The sequence below is a fragment of the Bombus impatiens genome, unplaced genomic scaffold (genome assembly GCF_000188095.3).
Source record: "Bombus impatiens unplaced genomic scaffold, BIMP_2.2 scf_0183, whole genome shotgun sequence".
Classification (NCBI taxonomy): Eukaryota; Metazoa; Arthropoda; class Insecta; order Hymenoptera; family Apidae; genus Bombus; species Bombus impatiens.
The window spans coordinates 5,093-17,555 of record NT_176602.1 but is presented as its reverse complement, the minus strand read 5'-3'; the positions used below and the strand labels follow the sequence as shown (position 1 = coordinate 17,555).

At 34.0% G+C, this 12,463-nt stretch overlaps 1 protein-coding gene and 1 pseudogene across 2 annotated transcripts; both read right to left on the bottom strand.

Moving 5' to 3' along the window:
• Positions 1 to 4,478: 4,478 nt before the first annotated feature.
• On the bottom strand, positions 4,479 to 6,601 carry LOC100744171 (serine protease inhibitor 3-like). Of its 2 annotated transcripts, none has more exons than XM_003487635.4 (2): positions 6,326 to 6,601; positions 4,479 to 4,819 (listed from the first exon to the last, which is right to left on the bottom strand). In XM_003487635.4, the coding sequence occupies exons 1-2, from the start codon at positions 6,393 to 6,395 to the stop codon at positions 4,641 to 4,643; spliced, it is 249 nt and encodes an 82-aa protein (XP_003487683.1). In that variant the 5' UTR covers positions 6,396 to 6,601; the 3' UTR covers positions 4,479 to 4,640. The 2 variants fall into 2 exon arrangements, with proteins under 2 accessions (XP_003487683.1, XP_012238213.1); XM_012382790.2 differs by having other exon boundaries at positions 4,479 to 4,816; positions 6,326 to 6,460.
• Positions 6,602 to 9,232: 2,631 nt separating this feature from the next.
• On the bottom strand, positions 9,233 to 9,859 carry LOC112212445 (annotated as a pseudogene).
• Between the last annotated feature and the right edge of the window lie 2,604 nt (positions 9,860 to 12,463).

The window sequence follows — 12,463 nt, the reverse complement described above, 5'->3', positions numbered from 1 at the left end:
AGCTCTCCTTAAAAGAAAGATTTGTAGCGGCACGTGGCAGTAAACATTCCAACGGTTTCTGTCCCGTAGCTCGCCACACGCAGATCCTATTCTCTGGGCAGGATGTTTACCAGATGTCGACGCGTCTCCGCAGTACGTGATCGGCTAGCCCAAGGACCGTTATAAACACTAATATCTAGTTACCTAAAATCCCTCAACAGATACACAGTCTTTGTTCCAGTTACAGGAAGACAGGAGAGACCTATTTTTCCACGAACGACGTCTCCCACTAGCAACTTTCCCTCGAGGGCGGCTAGCATCTTTTTCTAACCACCGATATGGAGATTGACCAATTAGCAGCAACGCCAATTTCCCTTACTTTCTGAACGAAGGCTTTTGTCGACGAATCCGATGATCTCGTGTCCTTAGACACACCCCATTATAGTTTTCCTCTGTGGCATCATCGGGACGGGAAAGACATTCTCGTTCGCGATCTCACTGATGAAGGAAGTAACCCTTTACGACCAGTGAATATTATGCATCCGACTTAGATTTTGGGAGTACGTTCATCTATCATCCCGTCGACCGCGGATTCGTTATTGAACCTTGGATCATTGTCATTAATTTCTAGAGTATCTAATTATCACGGTTACGTGTCCGATTCTATGATAATCGTATTTGCACTAGCCAATGCCTTCTCTATTGCATAACGACAACGTGTAATCCAAACGAAGATTCGTTTCACGTCTCCAACCCTAATTCTAATGCAAACCCGACAAGTATATATTTAATATGTATCTTTTTTAACATATATTTTTTGAAATATAAGTTATAAGTATTAAAAGTATCTATCAAATGAGATAGATACGTAAAAATTGGTTAGTTTCCTGAGGCATAAGAAAAAGTAGAAGGTGCTCAAAATGGCACTTTTTAACTTGTTAATTATTTTTGTAAAATTGTATGTACAAAATGTATTATAAATGTATATATTGTGGCAGCACTCGACAGCACAAATACCACCACTCGACACTAATTTGTGTCGGACGACGGCAGCGCACGTTACGAACGTTCGGGTCCCGGATTCAAATCCCGGCGCCTGTGTCCGATTCTTCTTCCACAATTCTTAAATGAGAAGAAAATATAGTAGTACTGCATCAGCGACATTTACAGTCAGTAGCTACAATTATCACGGAAAACAACACTTCCATCTCAATATAATTGCGATAATGTAACTTTTGTCATTCTTAAAAAATATGCCAAATTCCATCCTGCTTATTAGTTTTTATAAAAAGCTATTTAGGAATTAAAAAGGCGTCTTCGTAAAAATTTATGTGAGAAAATGGTATAGTGCTCCGTCAATCTATGTTTACGCAATCATTATTCGTCACTAACTGACTTCGTTATAACGGTTCTTTTTAAAATACGCTGTCAACACTCCATGACAACGCTGACAACACTCCATGATAACGTTGACAACACACACCTGATATCTCCCAAGCAATCCGTTCACGATACTATACTATACTACATTGCTACATTAATTTCTATAATTTTTGTCGCTCAACTACTAGCGGGGTCTTCTTCTATTTTTTAAAAGTTGTGTTATGATTACAAGTTGAAACTAATCGACTTATAATTTCAAACTATTCAGAAATGTTAGCAAAGTCTATATATCATCTTTTCGCATAAATAAATAAAATAACATCTAAAATTGTGATCACTTTGTATTACCATGTAGGTCATTGTAAAATTAGTATTTTTCTACGAATTAGAAAAGAGAAAGGAAATGTTGCATAAGGCCAAATAGGAACCGAGATATCTTTTTTATCCGAAAGCCACAACACCCTCAATTTAATATGAAGCGTTATAAAAGATAGAGTATACGGAAATACAGCTAAAGTAATAATAAAAGAAATTTCAATCACATTGATCCAAAAATGTTTCAGCAATAGATTAGATATCAAATGCGGAGTATGTGCACAAGCAAGTATCTGTCGTAAACAGCGCGTGCAACGTGGTACGACTGTTTATAACTAATTGATTAAAAAGATCTTGTTTATGTAGGCGTTTTGTTACGGTAAAGCGACTACTAGTAGCGATTTCGTTCTCACGTAATTGACGAGCGATTTGAGTAAGTAGTCATTCTTGCATCTGCTATTAGTGATAGATATCCAGATGATATAAGGTACAACAATGCATATAGTGTTTAACAGGTTTATTGTTAGTATAAGACAAGTAACACAAGTCGCCGAAATCGTTTGACATATTAAGAACTTCGTAAATATGTATCTGCGTACAGAATAACAAGAAGTATTTATAGAGGTTTATTGATGCATACAGTGCGTACAAAAACGTTAGGGACAAACCTTAGAAACATATAGAACAAGCGAAAGGATCTTAGTAAATATGTGTTCACAAACGATTAGTTTCGGAGTTATGAGATCTTTTTATCAATAAGACATTACTTTTACAGTATATGTTCGTTACAACACATCCTTTGTCACGATTTTTCATAGAAGCACATACTCGTTGAAAGGTCTTTCCCGTCGAAACATTTTTCTTACTCTTCGGTAACAATCTTCGATTCGTTGTATTAACTCATTTAACTTAGCAGCTGGTTTACTATACACACTACATACTTTTATAGACTAAACATTTCATAACTCCGAAACTAATGGTTCTTGAGTCCACGTTTATTAAAATTCTTTTCCTTGTTTTGACGAGTACTGCATGCTGCTAAAGTTTGTCTCCAAGTGTTCCAAGACTGTATAATATAGGAATGGATATCTAGAAGAAGGTCGTTACTGTATTTAATAAAATTTACAGAAAAACGTAAAAAAAATTCATTGCTCACTGTAGCGATCAAGGTAGCATAATATGTGATGTATAATAGTATCTACACCTGATCAGATATATGTAGAAACTAACTTTATGAATTTCTATCCGTGTAAGCTACTTCCCCACCTTTCATTTTCTTATGCAAGACACGAATATGTTTTATAGTAATATTAGAAGTCTTAAGGCACTGGTTTATCATTAATGTTGTAACCGGCAAGCTTTCTTGGTGTCTCCTCAGATTTCTTAGGTCCCCTACTCTTTGGTTCATCTATGTTTATGAACTGTATCGGGAAAAGTGTTTGCTGGTTTTAATCTATAAAATCTTCTGCACAATCCATGAATGATGTTCATCGAAATTGTGTTACAGCCAACTTTCCAATTTTTTGATGACAGTCCCGAACATTGATGGAGACTTGCTTCTTCGACACAAGTTTCCATTTGCCATACTCGTTTATATACTCGATACCTGAATTCTTCACGGCTTTCTGTTTCTTGTCTCGTTATTTGTCAATGAACGTTCCTTACCACTACCCAAATGTTTAATTTCACCGGAAATCTAATTACAATAAATTTTTTTTTATTTAAAATTGCATACAACTGCCAGTTATTGTCGAATCACTATGAAATTACTTACCTTCTTACAAACATTGAGGCTCTCTTTCTATTTCATCCGCTAATTTTCATTTTTAATGTATTAAATATTTCTATATCGTACTCCAAAATTCGTTGACAACAACTTTCTATAAATTGACAGCTATTACCTGATTTTGGATCGCTCTGCTATGAATACGTCGAATATAGAAATAAAGACCAGGAGAGCAATTGAAAAGCAACAAGACACCTCACAGAATTTATATTTGGACAAAGTAGTTTAAAAAGTAGAATTTAATTTACTCCTGGTACTGCAGTGCCTGAGTCCCTTCGGATTGATTGGCAAATGACGGAAGTTATTTCTGTTAGAGACGAAACTGATCGCTCGAAGTATTTTCCAGTGTTGCCTGTGATTTATTTCGGTGATGATGCAATTATTTATAAATCATACATATCGTAAAATCTCAACCATTACATATCTTTTGTATGATTTAGAAATTATTGCGCTGAAAATTTGATCTAAATCGGTTTATGTAGAAACAAGCGGCAAACATTGGAAGATGTAAAGATTTTTAGATTTATTATTACAGTTATAAGCTGCGAAAATCAAGGATTGTCATTTTTTTACCGTTACAATTATAACTTACAAGTCATGACAATGTTAACTCATTTTGATGAAATTTTCGACTTGTAAATATATAATCGATATAAATCTACAAAACGTATCTCTTATATTTTTATTGCAAGCTCCAATAAAAAAATTGTTTACTACTAACGTTACTAAAATAACGTTTACTAGTAGTAAACTTCCCAACAAAAAATCAAGCCGTTTGGTGCAACTTTTAAAAAGTTATTCTGTTTTAGAAGTTGTCCGAATACTTTTGTGACATATACTGTATATGTACATATATATCCTTATTTCTTTTAATATCCTAGTAATGTAGTTTTGTTTCATTATATAATTAGGCAATTGCAAACAAAAGAAAGAGAAAAAGTATTGTTTAGGTTAGTGCATTCTATGATATTTATGTAAGAGATAATGGCAAAGGAAAATAGTGTTAGATAATAAATTCAGTTTTTGAGATAATAATTTATTCTTTTTAAATATCTTGTTTGTTACTGATCAGATATACAATAGTTCGTTGAAAAGCATATGATATTCTAATTTGTGCTGCCCACGACAGTTTGAACGACTGACCAAGTGTTAATGTACTTATAAATGATTAATATCGTTAGTTACTCCAAAAATCGTCCGGAGGGGGTATGTATTCTGCCATTTTCGTAGTACCAGTTTTGGAATCGATTATTTCACAGTATTTCAAGGTACAGATTATATCTCCACTTCCTTGACAAAAACAAGTATTGCACCCATCAAAGTAACTTTTACCCGGTATACAATTTCGTTTTGCTTCTGAAAAAAGTTTGTCAATGTAATTAGTAGAAATTATAATATACAGTAGCGGACAAAAGTTTAAGAAGATGATTTGTAAATCGGATTATAAACATCTTATACGCATATTGTTCTTCTATTCGGTTTGTGTCTTTGGAATGACATAGTTGTATGTTTGACCTTCGTAACTTCAGACCGTCAGTTGTTAAATATAAACAATGTAGGAGTTACAACAGTTCGTTACCGCTTAGCACTTATAAGCAGTGGACATTAGGTTAAGACGATCTGTGTAAAACGTGAATATGAGTACAGTTTTTGAACATTTTGATTCTGGAATGTCAAAATCATTATTTAGTGTATTCTTTTATTGCTTAAAATCCATTTAGATAGGAACAGACTATGGGTAAATCAAAGAACTTACTTGAAAACGAAAGAGAACAAATCGTAAGGCTGCGAAATAGCAAATATAGTGAACAGGTCAGAAACGGCTTGTAAGCATGCTTGGTATAAATTTTTAAAGGCAGGCATGTATCGCGATCAATCGAAAAACGGAAAACAACGCCGAAAATGGATCGTTTTCGTAGTGCAAATAATATTGCTGCGGAGATAAACTATAAAAATGATACACAAATTAGTGCTAGAACTAAAGAAGTTAGGAGAAGATTAGAAGACTTTAACTTAAGTGGGCGAAAACCCCAAAAGAAATCACTGCTGAGTTCTAGGAATCGAAAAAGACGACTTGCATTTGCTAGAGCTCATAAGCATTGGGCAAGTGAAGATTGGCAAAATCTGCCGATATGTCGTATCAATGGAATTATGGACCGTTTTCAATACCTGGACATACTCAAGAACACAATGTTGTCTTTCGTACGCAACAATATGAATGATGATTTTATTTTTCAAAATGATAATGATCCGAAGCACATAGCTCGGGTTATGAAACAGTGCTTCGAAGAAGAAAATATTACCGTGTTGCCGTGGCCGTCGCAATCACCAGACATTAAATTAATCGAGAATTTGTGGAGCATTATAAAAAAGACAGTACAAGCTTATAAACCGAAAAATTTAAATGAACTTTATTCTACAATTGAAACAGTTTGCAGTAATATTACGGTAGATCAATGTAAAAAATTAATAGATTCTACGCCAAGAAAATGTACCGAAGTGATAAGAAATAACGGATATCGGACAAAATATTAAATTTAAATAAAAATTGTGTATATTTTCTTACCAAAAGTTAATATTTTTTGTGTAGTCTTAAGCTTTTGACCGACGAAATATTATGCAGATTTCGTTCCTTTTTTATAACTTAGCTACTGAGCAAAATATCAAAATGAAATTATTTTTATAAGTGTACAAACAAATGTCTAATTAGTTAATGCCCAAGGTAGAACACTGTATTTATATTTTTTATGGAAAGTAAATCAATTATTTATTTCTTCCATTTCGTCTTAAACTTTTGTCCGCTACTGTATTATTAAAATAAATGGCAATTAGAAAACTGTAAACATCGCAGAGAAAACTTACCATAAACAGCAGCACCAAACGACTCGACGATGAGTAAGAGGAACAGAAAAGTGAAGATTTTAAGAGACATGTTTCTCGCGTGTTACTGTACGTCTTTCTACGAACTATTCCATTGATGCCACACTTTATATACGTTTATAATCTCTGATTCTGTTACAACCTCATCCGAATGTTTCACATTTTCTAGGAATCTGTTTATTTTGAACACCAAATTTATTTATGAACATTCTGAAAGATGTTTGTAAATAACAGCATATGTTACGAAAGATTTTTAAGACTCCAGTCAGTAACTGCCGATCCTCGTAATCGGAGATCAAAGGTCGAACCGTTAATATGTCGATAAAACTGTCTCTTCAGACAAGCTAGATTAATTTTCCGTAGAATTCTTGCGACAACGTACCTATATGTATAACTTGCTCTCTAACGATCTTACGAAGTGTGTAGTCCCTTACGAAGAACGTAGTCCATCGAAACAGGTCACACGTATTATGAAATCCAAGGCTCCCTTGCACCATTCGATTAAAATTATTAGTAAAGCTTTATTAGTTTCAAACCTTTTTGTTAACATTAATAAATATCCTTGCATTATACATAGTTTGTTAGTTATTACAATAACAAGTTTCATAATAAAGTAAATAAGTTTTACAGATAACGGTATATTCCAAAATCATCACTTCACTAAATATAACATATTTTATATCAATCAATTTTTTATAAGATGAATATTAAATAATAATACAATCCAATAATAATAATAAATAATTTTTCTTGCCGTTTTTCCAAGTCAAATCTTTGATAACATCAATATCGATTGAATTTGCTACTTCACTTTCTATTGACAGAATAGCCAGAGATGAAAATCTCTCTTGGCTTATCGATGATCGCAGATAATTTTTTATTAGTTTCAATCGCGAGAAACTACGTTTCGCTGAAGCCACGGTTACTGGCATCGTTAACATAATTTGTAATGCGATTAATAAATTTGGATATGCTTCCGAGAGATTGTTCTTTACAATGTAATTCATCGAATCTAAAGCCGAATAATTCGTTTTCGTTATTGGCTGTAACATCTTAATTTCTTCAAACATTTCAGTTCCCTCGAAATCTCCTTTCAAACGTAAGTGAAGATCTTGACAATACCTTAATAAATATTCATCATCTAAATTTCCAATCTCATTCATGTATAGAAAATCAAAAATATTTTGGTGATTTGCATATAATTCGAATCTACTTGTAAAGGATACTAACGCACTATCTATTATTTTGAAAAAGTAATGGACACGGAATGATTCTTTATCGTTGATCATCGATGATTCATCCTGTCCTTCATAATCGAATAATTTCTATTTTTTGCCCCTGTATGATGATTTGAAATGTGGTGTTATGTCCGTTTCCTTTGCAACTTCATTTGCTGCGATCATAGCTTTGCTAAATCCTTCATTTCTATATTACGCAAAGAATACGTTAAGATCTTTCAGATGCTTCGTGGCTAAATCGATTCGCATCTTTTGATTTTGCAATACTTTGCCGACGATGTTAGTTTTTGATAATATTTCGTACCAAATGATAAGACTGGCAATAAATTCAAATTCATTTATCTTGCGCACTATAGAAAAAATCTCAATTTTCAATTTATTGTCAGACTCGTGGTTGTCAATTTCAATCAAAGCGTTTCGAAATTGACGAACATAAAATCAAATAGCCTTTACACTATCAAAACGGCATTTCCATCTAGTTTCTGATAACGGTTTAGGTGTAATTTTTTCAGTGTATTTTTTTAAAACATCCCAACGCGATGTCGATGCTGCAAATATCGTGTAAATTTTTTGTAAAACATCAAAAAAATGTAGTGCTTAGGTTGATAAATTTGCTATATCTTCCAATAACAAATTCAAGTTGTGACTACCGCATGGTACATAAAACGCTTTAGGATTTACACGTAATATACGTGTCAATGTTTGTACTCCTTGATATTCCCCTCATATTGACGCCATCCTTGTCCGCGACAGTCGGATATTTTTATTCCCAACTGATCCAGAATGAGCATGATAGTTTCAGATAGTCCCCTTCCTATTCTATCGTGAACTATTGGATTGGCAACTAAGTGATTGCGCATTTTGTCAATATCACCTAATGACAAAATCCGCAATCACTTCGTTGCCAACTCAATATCTCAAGTTTGATAAAATGTTCCTTAATTTCAACCTCCTCGTATGTTATGTTGACATAACGAAAAACAACAATAATTGCTCTTAATGGCTCACATCTGGTGTACAATAAAATGGAATAATATTTTGCTCTCCTTATTGCATCGATAATTACTTTTTTTACTTTATTTGCCATTGTACTTATTAATTTGTTTTGAATTGAATGCGATAAATAATGATGCCCTTTTATGGCTGTTCTGTTTAAATGATCATTTAGAACAGAATCAAATTTTGTAATTAATTGTATTAAACTCAAAAAATTACCATTGTGCGGTGTGTACAAAGTATCGAAACTTCCTCGGAAAGCTAAATTATGTTGCGCCAAATATAAAATAACAGCAGTTATTCTTTGGAAAACTTGTTCGTATCGTGCCGTTTCCAGTCTTAAAAATTGTTTGCCCTCTTTATCAAGTAGATTGCCAGTGCGAAAATTTTGTTCAGTTTGAAGCCACTTGTTTATAGCTCTTAAATGTACCGCAGATCGTTCGTGCATTTTGATTTGCTGTGTTAAATGGGATCAATCGCAAAATCCGTCTGCCCCCAATGAAATATCAGTAATGGAAAATAATTTACAAGCGAAACAGTAAACCTTGTCTTCAGATTTAAAATAAATTAGCCATCTTCGTGTTGTCCTTTGTCCATTCGTCAGTATTTTCGTAAAATATAATATGTTGCAGAAAAACTCCTGTTATTTTCGTTCTTAGAGAAGTTAAACTGAGTAACTTGTACAGGACCATGTTGAACTATTAAATTGACTGTTTGTTGTGTTCTGTCAATTGGCCACGTGCTAGGATCTTCAATGTCGAAATTTCTGTTTTCTTCTTTTTGCGCTTCAATTTCCATATTTTCAATATCTTTTTCTTGATAAGTTTCACAATCGCTCGTTTTTTTATTGTTTCTATTTTCGTCTAATTCAGTTTCATTGGTGTCTTCTTCATTTTCCTTCATAGGTGTATTTAACTCTTGGTTTTCCTCTTCCAGGGGGATCTGATTCATTATCGTATGTTCTTCACCTTCGTTTGGCTGTCTTAAATGACTAGTAGTTTCAATTACATATTTCAAAATGTTTGTTTGCTGTTTAATATAACCGTCTCGCTGTTTCTTCCGTTTTAGTTTTTCAGCTCCACTTAAGTATTTCAGTCCATGATCTCTATCCCTGCTAGCCATAGCGGTTCTTAAAAAAACATACTTCTGTGTATAAACTTTTGTCTGTTACAAAAATGAATAAAATCACGTACAAAAAAACATTTACTGCAAGATAGAATAAACTACATATTTCATTAGTTTGTATATAGTTGAAACATTTCTGTGTTCTTGCTCACTTTATCGAAATCAGTTCTGCCCGCGCAGCCAAGCTAAGCGGACGTGAAAAATGGTGCTTCAGAAAAGTGCGGCAAGTAGGGAAGAGAAAGTTACGAACGTAAAGTTAGAGTTAAAGTTAAAGTTAAAGTTAAAGTTAAAGTTAAAGTTAAAGTTAAAGTTAAAGAACGTAAACGAGAAAGTTACGCTACGCGCATAGATAAATGGTGGAAACCCGTGTCTTCTATTAAGAAGACTACAAGCAAACCTACCATGAAAAAACAAATCTCGCCGATAAAAATGATTAACAAAGACGAACAATACTACATAAATAAAACAACAAATACATCAAAAACAAGTCAACAAATAAATCAAGAACAGGACTGCTCAGTTACAATTGAAGTTGATATGGAAACCAATAAAGAAACAACTCAACAGGATGAAAGCTGGAAGGTGGCCAGCTACAATAAAAAACGAAAAATAACAGGTAATCTAGATATGGAAAGGCAGCGATGGCTGCAAGAATTACCATTAAGAAACTCCTTCAGCTCGCTAACGGAAGAATTAGACGATGACGCAACAGGCAATACCACAACTTAACCAACACACATTACAAAAGCATCACCAATATTTGTCGAGGCGCAAATAATAGACCCGCTTATTGATCAGCTAAACAATATAGTTGGAAAAGATAATTACACAATAAAACAAACAAAATTAGAATAGGTAAAAATCCAAACAAACACTCCAGAAAATTATAGAAAAATCATAAAAGAATTAAGGGACAAAAATGCTATATACCACATGTACCAGCTTAAAACGGAAAGAAGCTACATAATAGTTATAAGAGGATTACATCCAAAAATTAACACAGAAAAATTAAGTGACGAACTAGCAAAAATTGGCCATCAAACAAGAACAATAAACAATATGACAAAGTACGATACGAAGCAACCATTACCACTATTCTTAATAGAACTGGAACCCAGAATCAATAACAAGGAAATTTATGAAATCAAAAAAATTCTAAACACAATAGTAACAGTGGAACCACCACGCTACAAAAAAGATATATCACAATGCATGCGGTGCCAACAATACGATCACACAAAAAATTATTGTAACAGAAGTCCGGCATGTGTTAAATGTGCAAAAAACCACTTAACAATACACTGCCCATACGCAAGAAAAATAAAACAAGTTAGATGTTATAATTGTAACGCAAACCACCCAGCCAGCTATAAAGGATGTGTAATCAGGAAACAACTTCAACGTAAACTGTTTCCAGCACTTCGCAATAGATCAGTCGATAACTACCAACAACAACAAAGTACAACGGCTAACGAAGTAACATTGAAAGCACAAAAGGAAATAAAAGCTATAAGCAGAAACACAGATCCCCAAGGAAACCGAAGCTACGCGCAAGCAACCCAAAACATTAGACAAGCAACTCCCATAAACAATCAGAGACAAAGCAACAACACCGAAGACGCTACAGAAATCAAAGAACTACTAAAACAATCAATCAAAAACACCGAAGTACTTACAAAAATGTTAAGCGAACAAAACGCAGTCCTCAGACAGCAAACGGAACAAATTACAGTTATGCTACAACTACTTACAAACATGCTGAGCAAAAAATAAGAAATAATAATGGACATGCTTAAATTAGCAGCCTGGAACTCCAACGGCCTACAACAAAGGGCCCCAGAAACTAAAACATTCCTGTATAATAATAATATCGATATACTATTCGTTTCGGAAACACACTTCACTATAAAAAGTTACATAAAAATACCGTACTACACCACATATGATACCAAGCATACCTCAGGAAAAGCACACGGAGGGACTGCAGTAGTAATAAAAAACGACATTAAACATCACTTACACAGCCAAGTTAGTAAGGAACATATACAAGCAACCACCGTTATCGTACAGACTAACAGCAACCAACTGCAGTTGTCAGCAGTATAAGTACCGCCGCGACACAAAATCAGAATGCAAATGTGGGAAGAGTACTTTCGACACATAGGTGACAAGTATATTGCAGCTGGAGACTATAACTCAAAGCACACACTATGGGGATCAAGAATCACTACACCACGAGGTAGAACTTTGGAAAACTACATTAGAAACAATAACCTCAATATGTCATCCACGGGAAGACCGACATACTGACCGACAGACCTGAGCAAAATACCTGACCTGCTAGACTTTGCAGTTACAAAGGGACTAAACGCAAATAAACTAAACATAGCACCCAGCCTCGAGCTTATCTCCGACCATACACCTATAATAATTACATACAGAAAAAAACCAATACAGCAATTCAGAGACGCTATGCAATAAAACCACCAAATGGCAAACATTTAAAGAAATAATTGAGAGCAAAATCAACTGCAACATCCCATTGAAAACACCTGAACACATCGATCAAGCACTAACAACATTTACAGAAACTATTCAAGAATCAGCAAGGGCAACCACTATACTCGAATCAACCAACAGACAAACAAAAATAATTCCATTAGAATAATTTCATCCTCGAAAAAATTAGAGAAAAAAGAAAAGCGAAAGCAAAATAGCAAAACATAGAACAAAAGAAAACAAAAAACACCTACACACACTC

Bases quoted from the DNA above. Each gene is read 5' to 3' on its own strand.
- LOC100744171 (XM_003487635.4), bottom strand. From the start codon at position 6,395: ATGTCTCTTAAAATCTTCACTTTTCTGTTCCTCTTACTCATCGTCGAG. The intron at 4,820-6,325 runs GTAAGTTTTCTC...AACTTTTTTCAG, and splicing joins GTTTGGTGCTGCTGTTTATG to AAGCAAAACGAAATTGTATA.